General features: G+C 40.9%; 1 protein-coding gene across 1 annotated transcript in view; it reads right to left on the bottom strand.

Annotated features, from left to right (window-relative positions):
* Positions 1-2,210: 2,210 nt before the first annotated feature.
* LOC117391992 (collagen alpha-1(V) chain-like) overlaps positions 2,211-15,491 on the bottom strand; it is a 36,693-nt gene continuing 23,412 nt past the window's right edge. Inside the window, exons 29-65 of the mRNA XM_033989955.2 lie at positions 14,557-14,664; positions 14,417-14,470; positions 14,110-14,163; positions 13,634-13,678; positions 13,478-13,531; positions 13,361-13,405; positions 13,220-13,273; positions 13,087-13,140; positions 12,949-13,002; positions 12,538-12,645; positions 12,357-12,446; positions 12,192-12,245; positions 11,948-12,055; positions 11,753-11,860; positions 11,287-11,340; positions 11,139-11,192; positions 10,944-11,051; positions 10,816-10,869; positions 10,521-10,628; positions 10,178-10,231; positions 9,966-10,073; positions 9,827-9,880; positions 9,683-9,736; positions 9,552-9,605; positions 9,415-9,468; positions 9,239-9,346; positions 9,113-9,166; positions 8,657-8,710; positions 8,460-8,567; positions 8,321-8,374; positions 8,179-8,214; positions 8,038-8,091; positions 7,688-7,955; positions 7,467-7,579; positions 5,870-5,938; positions 4,517-4,750; positions 2,211-4,401 (exon numbers count right to left, since the gene is read on the bottom strand). Coding sequence (XP_033845846.1) covers positions 4,255-4,401; positions 4,517-4,750; positions 5,870-5,938; positions 7,467-7,579; positions 7,688-7,955; positions 8,038-8,091; positions 8,179-8,214; positions 8,321-8,374; positions 8,460-8,567; positions 8,657-8,710; positions 9,113-9,166; positions 9,239-9,346; positions 9,415-9,468; positions 9,552-9,605; positions 9,683-9,736; positions 9,827-9,880; positions 9,966-10,073; positions 10,178-10,231; positions 10,521-10,628; positions 10,816-10,869; positions 10,944-11,051; positions 11,139-11,192; positions 11,287-11,340; positions 11,753-11,860; positions 11,948-12,055; positions 12,192-12,245; positions 12,357-12,446; positions 12,538-12,645; positions 12,949-13,002; positions 13,087-13,140; positions 13,220-13,273; positions 13,361-13,405; positions 13,478-13,531; positions 13,634-13,678; positions 14,110-14,163; positions 14,417-14,470; positions 14,557-14,664 — 3,045 coding nt within the window. The 3' untranslated portion in view covers positions 2,211-4,254. The remainder of the gene's footprint in view (positions 4,402-4,516; positions 4,751-5,869; positions 5,939-7,466; positions 7,580-7,687; positions 7,956-8,037; positions 8,092-8,178; positions 8,215-8,320; positions 8,375-8,459; positions 8,568-8,656; positions 8,711-9,112; positions 9,167-9,238; positions 9,347-9,414; positions 9,469-9,551; positions 9,606-9,682; positions 9,737-9,826; positions 9,881-9,965; positions 10,074-10,177; positions 10,232-10,520; positions 10,629-10,815; positions 10,870-10,943; positions 11,052-11,138; positions 11,193-11,286; positions 11,341-11,752; positions 11,861-11,947; positions 12,056-12,191; positions 12,246-12,356; positions 12,447-12,537; positions 12,646-12,948; positions 13,003-13,086; positions 13,141-13,219; positions 13,274-13,360; positions 13,406-13,477; positions 13,532-13,633; positions 13,679-14,109; positions 14,164-14,416; positions 14,471-14,556; positions 14,665-15,491) is intronic.

Here is a 15,491-nt window from a genome sequence, read left to right as displayed (position 1 = left end):
CAAGTGCTGGATCAAGCCAACTGTCAGAGGTTTGTACTGTACAGTAAACGGCGCTTTTCCCCGCGGGGCAAGTCGCTTTACAGTTTTATTCCACACTGCCCTAAAAAGTTAAACTATTACCGCCAATCTGTCTTCAAAGCCATTTAGTGCATTAGAGCCTGGTATTAAAATCCTGAAAAGGGCATGTGTGTCGTAGTAGTATCTTTGTCTCTTCGCCTGTCCAATCTTATTCAAATGGAAGTGGGTCAGTGGTCTATGAATGGGCCCTGTTCATTCCACATCCACTGGCTCTGAGCTATTAGACCTGAACAACAGCTCTGTCCTAATACCTCCTTCAATGGGCCACACCACTGCCAGCAGGATATTCAGATTAAAATCAGTTTGTAATGCAATAACACGAATCAGACTGGGCATTTCCACAGCTAACATGTCTACCTCTAAGTTTATAGTGATTGCGCTTAGCTGTTTTTGTCAACTTCAGTGTAACTTTTCTATAAATGCTGACTATACTGATATGTTACTGGTGTGTAGTGCATTACTTGTCTTGTGCTATAGGCATTTTACACACGGAGATGGAAATGGAGATGGAAATTAACCATGCTGGGTGTAATATCATGCACATATTAACTTACTCAATGTTTTATGTATATGTGTATATATGTAGGCGAAGAAATACCTTCCAAAACTTTAACTGAAACTAGTGCTTAATATGTTCTCCTTTACGAACCAGCCACAGCTCTAATTTAGGCTGAGGAACTTAAGCAGATCTGCAAGTCCCGAAATGACCTATTCATAAATCTTACGGTGTCTAAAAATGCCTCCCATGATTAACTCACCTGGATAGATGTAGCATTACCTTGAAACATGACCTGTTGCACAAAACACTGAGTCCCCCGTCTGCAATCTTTCTTTTCAACCCATTTTGTGTCCCACTTTTTTTCCACCGCTGTCACTGATACTATTATTTCTCGCATAGCTCTTCCTCCTTCCTGCCTAGTACTTTTTTGGTGAAATCCACAGACTGGGATCCATTCTGCAAACACCACATTAAACATTGATTGTAGTACTAGCACAAATGTTTTGCTTTTTGATGATCACTTTCTGCTGCGCTCAGCTATTGCGTACAGTAGGAATTCCACTCTCTAATGAGGCATAGGAGACGTTGCACCTCATTGCGGCAATCAGCTGATCAAAGCAGAGCATAAATGTATAGAAAGGACTGTTTTGGAGGAGTTGGGTCCAGCCAGGCTAAGGGTGAATTATGACTTATTAGCTTTTGTGGTCCAAACTTTAAAAATATGTGAGTCTAAGCAATTATTAAAGCTGTCAGTACATATTGTTATAGTTAGAAAAAGGACTCTTTTGCAAAAATAAAGTACACTGTAATAACTCTGAGCACTTGAACACTAATAAAGCACTTCTTCATCTGTAAAGAAACACGTACTTTTTTCTCAGTTACGTAATTTTGAGGTATACCACAATATTGATCTAAAAAGGCTTTAATAGTAGAAAAGGGACCACTGACTCCGCCTCTTTATTGTGTCATTTCACTGTAGAAAGCAGCGAATTTACATGTTTTTATTTTTGAAAAGTGGCTATGTGACATTTTAGATCCCTACATCTATCAGTTTTTTCAGATAATCACAACAAAGTACAGGAATGTGGGTGGAGATAGGGGGTAGGTGAATACAGAAATTGTATGAGGACAATACAGGATTAGTCAGTCAGCTAATAATGAGGGAACACAAGGCGAAAAACTCATTAACTTTGATTTTGCTTAATGTCTCCTTAACCCGCAGTAATAATATTGACAAAGACAACTTTACTACTGTCCAAGTACTTGTGGTCACGGAGCCCTGTTGACTGCTACTCCAAAAGCAGGTGTGGAGGAACATGTGACTTCATGTCTGGACACAAGCTCTGCACCTGTGAAATTCTCCAGTGAAAGAAAACAAGACCATACTGTTGACGGTTCTATACCTGTCACTGCTCAGCCACAAGAGGTCTCAGTGTAGTTTGTGCTTATCCAAAGCCATAAGGGAAGCAACACTGGGAGGTCCCTGGAGAGCAGGAAAAGGCAGGAAGTAGTGCTTTTAACAGAGAAAATGTCATATATTTAGCCACATACAAAAATACTATGATGGTGGGTTCCTGTTGTGTATAGTACAGCTTGGTCTGAGGATGTAAAGAGTGGCCTTATACACTTATGCTATGGTCTCATTTTACATTTATTGATTTTAAATAGTACAATAAATATACTACAAAAACATTGTCTTTGGTAGAGTTACAAGTTCATCATTTTCTCTGCACTTCACAATTTTGGACATGATCCTTTGGTTTATCGGTAGCAATGGAAAAGCCGCTATATCCTGATTAGAAAACATGAACATGAGATCATGTCATGGCACAATATAACAAGAGAAAAAAACTTTACAGTTTCATGCATACAGATAGGGTTTAATGCTTCAAAAGACATACAAGAGTGGATGGCCACAGTAAACTTGAATTTATTGACATAAAAACCAAATATCTTTTATCCTCCTATTCTTACACAGGTTTGACAAGATTGTGAAAACAAACAAACAAACAACCACATAGAAATCTACAAACACCAGAAACGATGGCAGCCTTGGCTGGTTTGAGAAATTTACAAAAGGATCTGTCTGATTAAGAGCGTACTGCATGACAATGAAAAATAATACCAGGAATCTACAAGCATGGAGTTCACTAAACAGACACTGTTCAAGTCTCTCATTTTATGTTAAAAAAGCAATCCTATGCAGGGGGTCAACTCTGTGGTCAATACTAGTGGTCATAAGCAAAAAGAGTGCATAGTTTAAATTGAGCATCAGAACATGGCAAAAGGAGCACAACAAGCAGTATTTGGTGTTACATACGTATTTGCGTCGCTAATTTGGTGACATTTATTGATTCATTAATAAGTACAGATTCTTTTTTTTCCAAGTAGTTTTTACATACAAAAATAGATTTTAAAATATACACGAAACACTTTGGTTGGAAGGGTTTGGGGAAAATCAATTTGGCACGTCCACTCCTTGTTGTGGCACCGATGACGGGCACATACCAGCCAGCGACAAGCCCAGAATGCAGCATCTTGAAACAGCCATAATCAAAACCAACATCATCATTTGCCATTCGCCAAATACGGGTCACCGAAGCAGGTACACTCTGGACAAGTTGCACTGGCCAGTATGTAGATAGGCAGGCAAGTGGCATGCACACACCACAGCAATGCAGCTCAACAATAGTGAAAGGGCAGTCATCTACAATTTCAATCAGACAGTACAAAATAGAAAATATTACATAGCACCACAGAAGAGAGAAAATAGCACCTGTGTGGTCTGTGTTTTAGTGAACTGTGACCTCATCTGCCTAGTCCGACATTTATTAACTTAAACTCCCATTGGAACAGGGATAATACTCAGGGACGAAAAGAAGGAATGTATTTTTTTCTTTGGAAATCAATTGTCACATACTGTCACAGAACTTGAATGTGTTTTATTTGTATTCTGTTCTTAAATTACAACAAGCCGTTCTCCACACCTGCAACAAGAGAGGACTTCCTCATTTTTGTTTCGTTCTAATTAACAATTGAAGTATTTCATATTTCTAAAATTGAATGCTACTTTCCCAGTTGATTCCTTACCTTCCAAAGATAAAGTCACATGCATGTTTTGAAGCCAGAAACAACACACTTAACCAGGAAAAATATACAGAATGTACTTACAAACATAAAATTATTTATATATATTTATATATAAGGTCCATTTCAAGATAATTGGAAGATCATTATGCACAAACAAAGCTCCCGTGGAGAATGAGCGAACACCAAAACGTGTAGAAGCCATGTGAAGAGACGCAGGTCTGATGTAAAGAGTGATATCAGGTGAGATATCAGTGATATTAAGTCCACAGTAAACAGTGCGGCCATCAGACAGCAGCAGCTCACAGTGCTGCCTTCCTGGACAGAGAGTTGAAATGAGAGGGACATGACCTGACATCCAGTTTCAAAACTTGCATGTGATGGAGAAGGCACACTGAGGTTTCAAGGTTGCTCTTTTTCACTTTCCTCTATTCTTTTAAAATATCACCTTTGTCTCATTGATTTCATTGTACTCATACTTGTTGTTTTAAGGAGAAGGTACTTTTTTACAAATAGAATTGTCCTAGTTTTAAATTGTTTTTCTGAGAAAACAAATATGCTTTTTTCCTCCATTCACACAGTAAACAGTCTTAGCCGATGAAACAGGCTGGGCCCACTTCAAAACCGAACTTCTGCGTGGAGCCGCCAAAGTCATTAAACATGATATCCACAAAAGGCACTTGTTCCACCTTTGGTGTGTTGATCTCAAGTACTGTTTTTTCATAACCCTTTTTCAACTGTGGAAGAGACAGAGAAGCAAAGAGTGACAGCATTAGCAAACATCCAGTCTAAAACACTATAGAGCGTACACACTGTGGTCTGAATGCCCCGAGAAGTCAGACAGTTACTTACTGCACATCCATCGACTAGAGCGTGCATGAAGGGGTTGTTATCATATGACATCTCCTCATCGTTGGAGCCCAGGAAGCGGATGGCCTTGTCGTAATTGTCCTGCTCCTGGTCGTGCCAGGCCACAGTCTGGTAGCAGTTGTACGTCAGGTTCTGTCTCGCTGCTGCGCTCAGTAACCGCAGGAAGGTCATCTGGACCACTCCGATGGGGTTTCCCTCTGCGTCCACGTAGGAGAGCTGCAACACAAGCAGAGCACTGTGACAATAGTGCATGGCATTACATCATTCTCATATTAATTTAAATGTTTCATCCTGTAAAATAAGTGAAAGTAAAAAACAGTTTTATATGGAAGAAAAAATACATTTAACCAGTCTATTATTACTTGTGGCTGTTTCACAAAATTGTTTAGTTTAAAAATGAAAAAGAAATAAGTAACTGCAGCTCTAATTTTAAAAGTATATTTTAGACTTTTTCCTGCTTCTGTTATTTCTTGTTGCTTGCGCTGTTCAAACCTAATTATTGTTTTGTCTAATGTTATATTAACAACATGTGTGATGTTTAAAAAAAAAGATACATGAGTGAGGTCTGAGAATAGTTTGAGACCTGATACATCTTTTCCTGAATGTGACTATTTACATACCAACCATTAAGAATCCATTAGATCCAAAAGGTCTCTTCGTCTTTGCAACATTAAGACCTTAAAATGAAAGCTCATGCAGCATCCGTGCCATGCAGCCAAAGCACCATCCCAGAGCAGAAAACCTGCCACATGCACAAACATGCACGTTCCACTGCTGCAGCACACATTAATATGCCAACTTCACTGGAAGCAGCACTACACTGCTTGCACTCTATATTCATGCATGTCATATGTGCTTCCTTACTGCAAGGTGTGCATCAGCACCATTCACAAAGAAAAATTACCTCTTCATCATCATAGCCGCAAGTCAAGAGTGACTGAGTACCCAGGGACCCCTGGGTGTTGACTGAGCACCTGCACTGAGTGACTTGGGTGATTCAATTGGAGTTAGAGGGAAGTCCACTTTTAAGACCTCTTCTCTCATATTTACTGTTACTGGTAGATTATTTGATACAAATATATTTAAAGAGTCACTGCGGTGCCAAGGCACAAAGTCAGATTTCGTGATGCTTTCTTATGGCAAAGGTTTGGCAGAGGTAACTCTACTAACCTTTCCAGAGCACCAGAGCATCACCAGAGCTAGAAGGACTGGGGTCATGCACATCAGCCAGGTGTGGCATCACATACATACTGTGTGGGACAGTCCCATGCAGAGCCCCTGGCAGACAGAGTCCCGCCTCAGCCAGGACCCTGCACCAGAGGCACGGGCACTTACCAGGGAACCTCGCTTGTAGTGACTATACCATGTGCCCGGTGTGTCTTTGGGCCATTTTGCCATTTTGCTCTGTAAAATATGAACAGTGTTCAGGAAAGGGGGCTTAGGAAAAAAAAGGTGTGGCTTACCAGTTTACCACGTTTGAATTCACTGAACCAGGAACCAGGAGTCTCCTTTGCCCAAGACGTAAGCCTAGCCTGGGGGCATAGATTGACAGAGAAGCAAAAGAGGTGGAAAAAAGGGCAATGTTAAAGAAGAGGAGTGGATTTGAAAAACACACTGATGTGGCGCTCACACCAGTCGGACTTCTTCTTTTCCACCAGAGGATTTATCCAGACCTGCAACAAGAGTGAGACCACCCCAACCAAATGAACCAACAAGGTGTGATAGAATTACTCTCCATTTTGCGCTGGCCAAACTGTAGCAGCTTGATAATTGCTACTGAAAAATGTATGAGTACAAAGTGTTTCATTATGGAATTATTACCTGCATGGAGCTCAGCAGCCACTGCTCGTTTTCACAACATGCAGAAACCTGACGAGTTATGTCATAAAAGCTGTGACTTGGTCAATGCGACACGGACCTAATGGTTTTAGCAATGACAGTGATGGATTTCTGTGTAATTAGGTGACAGCCATCTGTATGAGCTGCTCATTAAAACAGTGTAATGAAGGATGGCCCAGACATGGCCTATAGCTGTGAGATGACATATACATCAGACTCGTGGTGATTTAAAGGTGACCTTCACTTACTGTATTCATTAAGAAATGATACTGCGTTTGACTACTGCAGTGTTACTGCAGTGCAATGGTCCATTATCCGTGTTTCTGCACATTACATGAACAGCACACATGGTGTCAGTAAAGTAACTGGGCCAGTCTACACATATGTGGGCTTTTAAATCCCTCGACTGACAGAACAGGCTTTTTTCTCATCTCCACCGACACAATTGTGAGCAGCCCATCACCAGTGAGCTATAAAAAGTCTTCTTCATTATTCCAAGTTTAAGCAAACCCAGCTCCTCTGAGACTTGGTGAGTGGGATCATTAAAGTAGCTGTAACAGTGGTATTACACAACTCCTGACTTGTCAAAGACAGTGTTCCCAGTGTTCCACCACACTCCTCTCTTAACCAATTCAGACCTAATAAACTCCAAATTGACCAAAATGTCTCAATATCCTTGTCGCCTACTAAATGCTCATGAAATTTGTTTTCTATTAAAGAATTTGTGCTAAAACCAAAGTCCTCTCTGGCATTACAGATTTATTATGGTAAAACGTGTTAACTTGCACTTTTTGTGATGTGACAAAACTACTTACTATGTTTTAGGCAAGAGTCATTACTCTCTGTTAAACTAGCAAATCTTCCAGTCATGAAATAAATGCAGTTATTATTATGGATGGGCTGTTTGTGACACAAACATATAAAGATAAAACTATATTTAGTGCTTTCTCTATATTTTCCAGTCAACTTTGCAAAACAAAAATCTACTCTCTTATGTGCTTTCACAACAATGATTTTGATGAATTTTGTTTTCAGAGCTCAGTCAGTTTAATGTTTTCAAGGTATATTTGTTTGTATCTGCTTCTTTACTCACCCCTTCAGATTTTTTATCTGGGAATATGCAGCTTTCCCCTCCTGCTGTGAAGTTGCAATACACCTTGAAGGAGTCTCGAGAGCAGCCCTGGTTTGGATCAATCCAGTATTCACCTGAGGTGGGAAAACATAAATGTGTGGCAATATATTCTGGGCACAAACTTTGAATAGCCTTAAATACTGCAAAAGTAAATTGGTTTGGTCATGCATTGTCTTACACACCATCTGGGAAGTCAGGGTGGCAGAGCTGCAGGTCCTTGCAGGTCCGTGCAGGGTTGCCTTGTGTTCCCAGTGGATGCTTCATCTGCTCAATCTCAAGTTTTAAAGAGTTCAGTGATCCAAAGATCTCCTCCATGCCGTCATCATAGTCCTTGTAATTGGCGTCTACAGGGGCATCATCCACTATCTGGCTGGCATCTATGTGTCTTCGTGTTCTGCCTTTCATAGAGGCGTGGATAGGCAGTGGATGGATAACATCACCAGGAGGGCCCTGTGGAACAAAATGGATAAAATTAATAGAAACATTTACAGAAACAGAAACAAGACAGAAAAAGAGAGTGACATGAACTTACAGGTGGACCTGGTGGTCCAGGTGTTCCAGTTTCTCCCTTTGGTCCTGTTTGGCCCTAAATTGCACAAATAAACATGCATAAGAACATAAGTATGTAGTCATAATTGTTTTGAAGTACTTTTGTTTGTAAAAAATCACTTACAGAGGATCCCTTGGCTCCTTTGGGACCAGGGGGGCCCTAAAACACATATCAGATAATATGATTAAAATTCTATTGTTTACAAAAATGTATATTCATTCAGAATTTCAGTTAATCACAATATAAAATGACTCCTGAGCCTTACAGGTAATCCAGGTGGACCAATTGGACCAAGAGGACCGGGCGGACCAGCAATACCCTTTAAAAAGACATAAACTGTATTGACCCCAGAAAATGATCACGTTAAGTGATAATCATATTTCTACATTCATTTAAGTCCTCACGTTATCTCCTTTAGGACCTGATGTTCCCGAAGGACCAGGAAGACCCCGGTCACCCTTTTCTCCCTGTTCACCTGGGGGTCCTATTAGACCTATGAGACCCGGATGGCCCTGTTCAGAGGACAACACATGGTTACTCAGGTATAATTCAGGCAGATGTACACAGAAAGACAAATGAATTGGTTTAAATAAATACTCACTTTTTCACCTTTAACACCTGAGTCTCCTTTCATGCCTGGTAAACCTGGAGGACCCTGTGGTGCACACATCGCAGTGGATGAGGATAGTCACATTGCATATAATTGTATCAATGTCACAGCTCTTGTTGTGCCGTTGATTTAGTATAACAAATTATTGTCTTTTTTTAGGTGACCCGGATGCACTAGGGCCCAGTGCATCCAGCCGCCTATAAAAGGGACCCGCCTCCTACGCCCTGTGGCTGCTCCTTTGGCTTGGCTCCACCTGGCTGCACCACCACCGACCACCACGCTTGCACTTTAGCTCATTTTGCACATATTTGTTGTAACTTAAGCAATGAGCACTCCAGCAGAGAGCATAAACCTTTTGAAGCCGTGCCTACCACCTTTCTCTGGTCATAGAGCTGGCTCGTAACAATCAACAACATATTTTATTCCTTAGAAACATCTGATAATTACCATAGGTCCAGGAGGCCCATCTGGCCCTGGGGCACCAGGAAGGCCTTGTTCACCCTGTGCACAAATACAATTAGTACTGTCTGCCCCATCCACAGCTCACATCATAAAAATAACTTGGGTACTTACAACTGGGCCCGGAATTCCTCTGAGACCCTCAGAGCCAGGTTTTCCAGGTGAACCTTGGGGACCTACAGGACCAGTCTTTCCCTGGGGACCCTCCAAACCTGGCTCTCCCTTTAACACAGACATTCAGTGTTGTAATTGGTTCAAAAGAACAAAAACGTGATGCATGCTTAAATTACCTTGGCTCCTTTCTCGCCTTGTCGGCCCTCTGGTCCAGCAGGTCCAGGAGGCCCCTAATTACAAATATGATGCACATTTACATTATATAAGACAGAGCAATTTTGGACATCAATATGGTGACAGGAACAGTGCTTACCCGTTTGCCTGGTGGTCCAGAGGGACCAGACTCTCCAGTTGGTCCAGGAGAACCCTAGATTTTGTACAAAATGAGCATAAATGGATTGACTTCATTTAGAATATTTTCTTTACATTTAAAGCATTACTTACTGGTTGACCAGGTTCTCCATCATCTCCCTTGTCTCCTGGTGGACCATCTAACCCCTATATGAAAACGCAGATTAAAATGAGACCAGAGATGAACAGCTAAATGCAAACTGTTCATAAATTAAATATGGTATGAATTTTACTTACAGCAGGACCAGGCTCTCCGGGTGGACCAGGGTCACCAGGGAAACCACTTGGGCCCTAAAATAAACGTAATACCATCTTTAGATAAAAACCCAATTTTTGACTGATTAAATATTGAGTACATTTAAAAACTCAAACTTACCGGACTTCCTTTGGGACCATCATCTCCAGGGGGACCTTTGGGGCCAGGAGGTCCAGCTGTGCCAGCAGGACCCGCCTCACCCTTCTCTCCTCGTTCTCCTCTTGATCCCTGACATTCACACAAAGCATTAAGGGCAAGTCGTTCTCAGGGTAGTCCAAAATGTATCTACATGCTTGATATGAGATTCTGTTTTGATCAAACTCAGTACTTACTGGAGGGCCAACTTCTCCTTGAAGTCCAGGCTCTCCAGGTTCACCAGAATCTCCCTAGAACCAGACAAGAACAACAATTATTGGGACAGCCTCCACAACACAATTCTTCTTGGCATTGTCTATCTAAAGTGTGACTGATCCTACAGTATTAAGAACAACCACTTATCAGGGCTTCAAATCCACTAAAAGTGACTGAATCTGATGAGAGAGTAGCATATCATATGTTATGTAAGGCCTTACATAATGGAACAGCCACAGTTTCTATATGTACAATGTCAAAGTACAGACTGTGAAATATGAAAAATGGGTTAAAAAAAAAATAAAAAAATAAAAAAATAATTACCTTTTCTCCAACAGCTCCAGGATTTCCGATACCACCAGGAGGTCCTTGAGGGCCATCAGCTCCAGGAGGCCCAGATGGCCCTCTGGGCCCTGGCGGGCCAGGTGGACCCTAAAGATAATAGCAATAACACAATAGTACCTCCTGTATATTTACCTCTTCCATTATGTCTTTATTATTTGTTCCTTCTTGCTAAAAGTTTGTATCAAACTGCCAATGCAAATTCCTAGTTTGTGATTTTTTGTTCACTGACAATGAAAGGTGTTTCTGATTCTAAATTGGTAAACAACTGTCGTACCTGTTTACCAGCATCTCCAGTTTCACCTTTCTCACCGGGTGGACCTGGCAAACCCTATGGGAATAATATAAAATTAGCTTGTTGCATCATCCATTATTTCTTACACTCAAATACTGAGCGTTTGTCACCTGCAGTCCGACTGGGCCAGGAGGTCCAGGGAAACCTCTTGTCCCCTCATCTCCCTTCTGGCCAAACAGACCCTGCTGTCCTCTGGGACCAGGCTCTCCGTCTGCCCCCTACACACAGAATTATCAAGTTTAATTCATACTCAAAAACATCAACATCCATACAGTATTTTTAATGATTGAAAACTGGGAACCTACCGCAGGACCAGGTGCTCCGACAGGTCCCTGCGGGCCAGTTGGACCTGGGGGACCCTGTGAAAGTACATATCACATAAATATATATACATTCCATTCTAAAATATATAACTGCAGTATACTGATACTGCGTGACTCCAACATGACTTACATGTTCTCCTTTGTCACCCTTGCTTCCCTTTTGGCCTGGTTCTCCTATTTCACCCTAGAGAAAAGTGAAATGTGTTTTAAAAAAAATGAATTTTTCACATGTATACATCAAAGTTCAGATTGCTTGGAAATTGCCCAATTAAATATGAATTTTAACTTTAAGTTTGAAATTGGTCCATTTGTACTATTGTAATCAATATTCTTTATCTGAGCTGTCCATCACAGGACAGATGATCCTTGATCTAACTCAAATCGTTTGTGTCAGTGGATGCAGTCGGCACCTTATGTTTTTCACACATTCTGTCCATGTCACAAAAGACACCTCCCTCTTATTCTAATACTAAGCAAAAACACTGTCAGCTTAAAAGCCTTTAATGCAATTAAGGTCAAAGTAAGAAAGGAATAAACAGATCTACATCTTAATGATACATGATTTATGAACGTTCATTACATTAAATATAACTAACCTTGTCTCCATCCTCCCCAGGTGGTCCAGGAGGACCTCCAGGTCCAGGAAGACCTACTGGTCCCTGAATACCGTCTCTTCCAGCTGGGCCTTGAGGTCCTTTTTCACCCTTAAAAATAATTACAAATGAATATTTTTTTGACTTATATAGTGTATGACATCTATGAATATCTTAATTAGGAATTGAGAGAATTACCGGTCCGCCCTTCTCTCCAGCGGGCCCTGGTGGACCCTGAGGGCCGGGACGTCCAGGAAGCCCAGTAGGTCCTGCAGGACCAGCTGGACCACGTTCACCAGGAGAACCCTAAAGCAATGAATACTTGAATTATGGAGATGATATTAAAGATACATTCACTGAATATAATGATCGTCAACAAAGTAATAACAGACAGACAGGTATCATTAAGTGAAAGATACTAGCATGCAAAGGCTGTACTCACTGCAGGGCCAGGTGGGCCATGAGGACCTTCATTTCCTTTCAGTCCATGAGCTCCCTGTAGCATACAAGAAAAGTCAGTTTTCACAGACATGATTTCACTGTTTATAAAAGTGCATAAAATTATAATTTTATTTGTAGCATTTTCCCAGTACAAAATGTAACCTACCACAGGACCAGGCAGGCCTCTCTCTCCAGGGAAACCTCTTGGCCCAGGAGGTCCGTCTTTACCAGCAGGGCCAGCAGGACCAGGATCACCCTAAACATAAAGATAAGATCAGTCTGTGATATCACATGACATAAAACATAAATCTACAAATTACATATTAAAATTCAAAATATTTCTTTACCTTAGCACCTTCTTTTCCAGCAGCTCCTGGTAGACCCTGTTCACCGGGAGGGCCAGGGGGTCCAGGGTGACCCCGGTCACCCATTTGCCCTGTCTCACCCGTTGGCCCCTGAATAAAAGTTTTCAAGAAGACTGAATATATCAAATATTACTTTTTTTTTTCCAAAACAACAGTAAATTAGATTAAATCAGCCATAGTTTTCTATAGATTAAAACAGTGACATATTCAGTGTGAGAGGAGCATTAGTTTTTAGTTCACATTAGCCGAGCAGTTGTGGGACAAGGCCTGGTTAATTTTTACATAATGAACAAAAGTTAAATCAATAGTGAAATATGCTTTAAATCGTTCAAATTTATAGCTCATGTCTTTTAGATATTTAACTGAGACAACGTTAGACAGTCTGACACTCACCTGAGGTCCAACCACACCTGGTGGCCCAGGAGGGCCAGTCTTTCCTTGGAAACCCTGTGTAGAAAAGAAAGATGCTGCTGAATGAAGCCCAAATGACTCCCATTACTCCCAGTGATAGAGGAGAAGAACATTACTCACAGTCTCTCCTCTCTGCCCAGGATGTCCAGGAAGTCCATCTTTGCCTGGAGGTCCCTGAAACCAAACCAACCAAATGTTTACACGATATAATCAAAGACAAGACCAGGATGAAAGTTCATCAAGGAGGACTTACAGGAGGTCCTTTTGGGCCAGGGAATCCTGTTGGGCCTTGAGGTCCAGGCAGACCCTAAAGCAATACAGGACATTGTTAATAATGAGGATGTCCCGGTAAGACATGGCAGCTCTAAAAAGTCAGGACGTCTTTTATACATACCCTCTCACCAGGAGGTCCTGGTGGACCATCATTTCCAGAGTTACCCTGAAAAAAGAAGTACTTAATGAAGTATTTCTGCGTAAACATAATGTATCAATAAATATGTAGGAAATATACCTTTGGTCCTGCTTTTCCTGTTGGTCCTCTTGGCCCTCTCTCTCCCCGAGGCCCCTTTAGAGGTACAAACAAAAGCTCGGTTACCACTGATGCTCCACAGAATTGAGTGCCAAGCTTGCCATCTGCATACTACTGAGTGTGCTGAGTAAGACTAACCGTTGGTCCTCTCTGTCCGCGTGGGCCAGGCTTTCCTCCTGTTCCCTGTGGACATCAAGAGCAAATGCAAGGATCAAAGAAATGGCACTTCTATCAAAAGGCTGAAGGCATCAGATAAGGCTCCACTTAGCAATAGAAACCAGATCACTGTAATGAAATAGTAATCACAACAAATACATTTAAATATACACAATCTTCTATTTCCTTTGACTTTCTCTACAACTTTTAACAAAAGAAATAAAGATAGACATATTTTAAATTCCATAAACTGGCATGGCCCTGAGTTATTGTAAAATATTTGTCATACTGCCATGCTGGATTCCTCTCCAAACTTACACCTTCTACTGTACAAAAATAAGAAAAAATCACTGATGTGTTTTGTGCATTTTTGCTCTGGTGCACAAGTCAAGGTGAAGGTGATAATGGTGAGTACAGTGTTATTACAGAATGACATACTGATGTGCTGTGAGACTTACTCGAGTTCCTTTCTCCCCATTGGCACCAGGGAAGCCTTGGAAACCTTGAGATCCCTGCAAGTATAACAGTAATTAAGTCATTATGTAGAATCTATAAAAATGTCTAAAAAAAACATTTTTACATTAATCTCTTAAGCTGATTCACCCACTGAGATGAATCATCTTGTTTTTGAGGGGTGTTTTTTGTTAGATAATTGGATTAGCTGTGTGATGATCAAGGTCTTCCATCTTTTGTTGTAATAGTGTTAAAATGGGCTCTTTAAATAACCTTGTACGTGGTTATACAATACAATAAAAACACAGTAACCTTTGGTCCTTGTCTTCCAGGATATCCAGGCAGCCCAGGAACACCAAGCTTACCCTGTAAAACATTTTATACCACTATTAATAATTGCATATATAAAAATACCATTTGCTTATGTTTTGTGAATACAATCACGCAATTACCTTCTCACCAGTTGCTCCAAGTGGCCCTGGGTCTCCTGGAAGACCTGAACGACCCTTTGGACCTTCAGGCCCATCTTCTCCCCTCGGTCCAGCTGGCCCAAGTTCACCCTAGAGAGAACGCAGAATGCACTCTGTTTTCACATAATCAGACATATTTTAAATGTTCTATCTTTGATTTAGTCAATAAGTGCATTAAATACTCTTTCTACACTGTAATCCCCTTACACATTTCAGCATGCATGGCTACACCCAAAAGTCACAAATACAAGAAACTTTACTCGATGCACATTTGTAGGCTCCTAGAAGATGCCTTTAAAACTGAGTACACATTTTCCTTGGTGATGTTTCAAAATTAGTTATTCAAATTCCTATCTATGTCTGTCTCCCCAGAGTTGAGAGCTGCCTTAAATCTTTGCTTTCATCTCGATTTGCTGCATCTCCAGAGAAACAGACTGGAGGCCCATGTCTCACTCTCCAGTTTGAGAGGGCTTAAACTGCCATTGATTTATCCTTCTCTGCTCTCAGCTTTACAGTGCCACATGGGCTGATGTTTCAAGTCTAGGATGCTGTGGCTGTGTTCTCTTATGAACTTTCACAAAGTCAGGACTGGTTTGGTACAGAGTTTGGAATCAAATGTCTAGAAAGAAATAGAGATAAAGATAAAGATAGAGATGCATTAGCCAAACAGTATTTTTACATCACAACCTCAATAGTGTCAGAATACATTTAAATAAAAGCTTGACGTTTAGTTTTTAGCATATTGGTTTAACATTAGGCTAATTGAAAAATGACATGACATGACACTATCTTGAAAATGAAAAATTAAGGCCGCTGTCATAATAATTAACGATTTAACACTAAATATTATGTCTGTGAATGGAATAACGTTCACAAAATGATGTGTATAACGGGAAAATGAAACCCATGAACAGAAA

This window comes from Periophthalmus magnuspinnatus, chromosome 23 (genome assembly GCF_009829125.3).
Source record: "Periophthalmus magnuspinnatus isolate fPerMag1 chromosome 23, fPerMag1.2.pri, whole genome shotgun sequence".
Lineage (NCBI taxonomy): Eukaryota > Metazoa > Chordata > Actinopteri > Gobiiformes > Gobiidae > Periophthalmus > Periophthalmus magnuspinnatus.
This window is presented reverse-complemented; position numbering and strand designations above follow the sequence as displayed.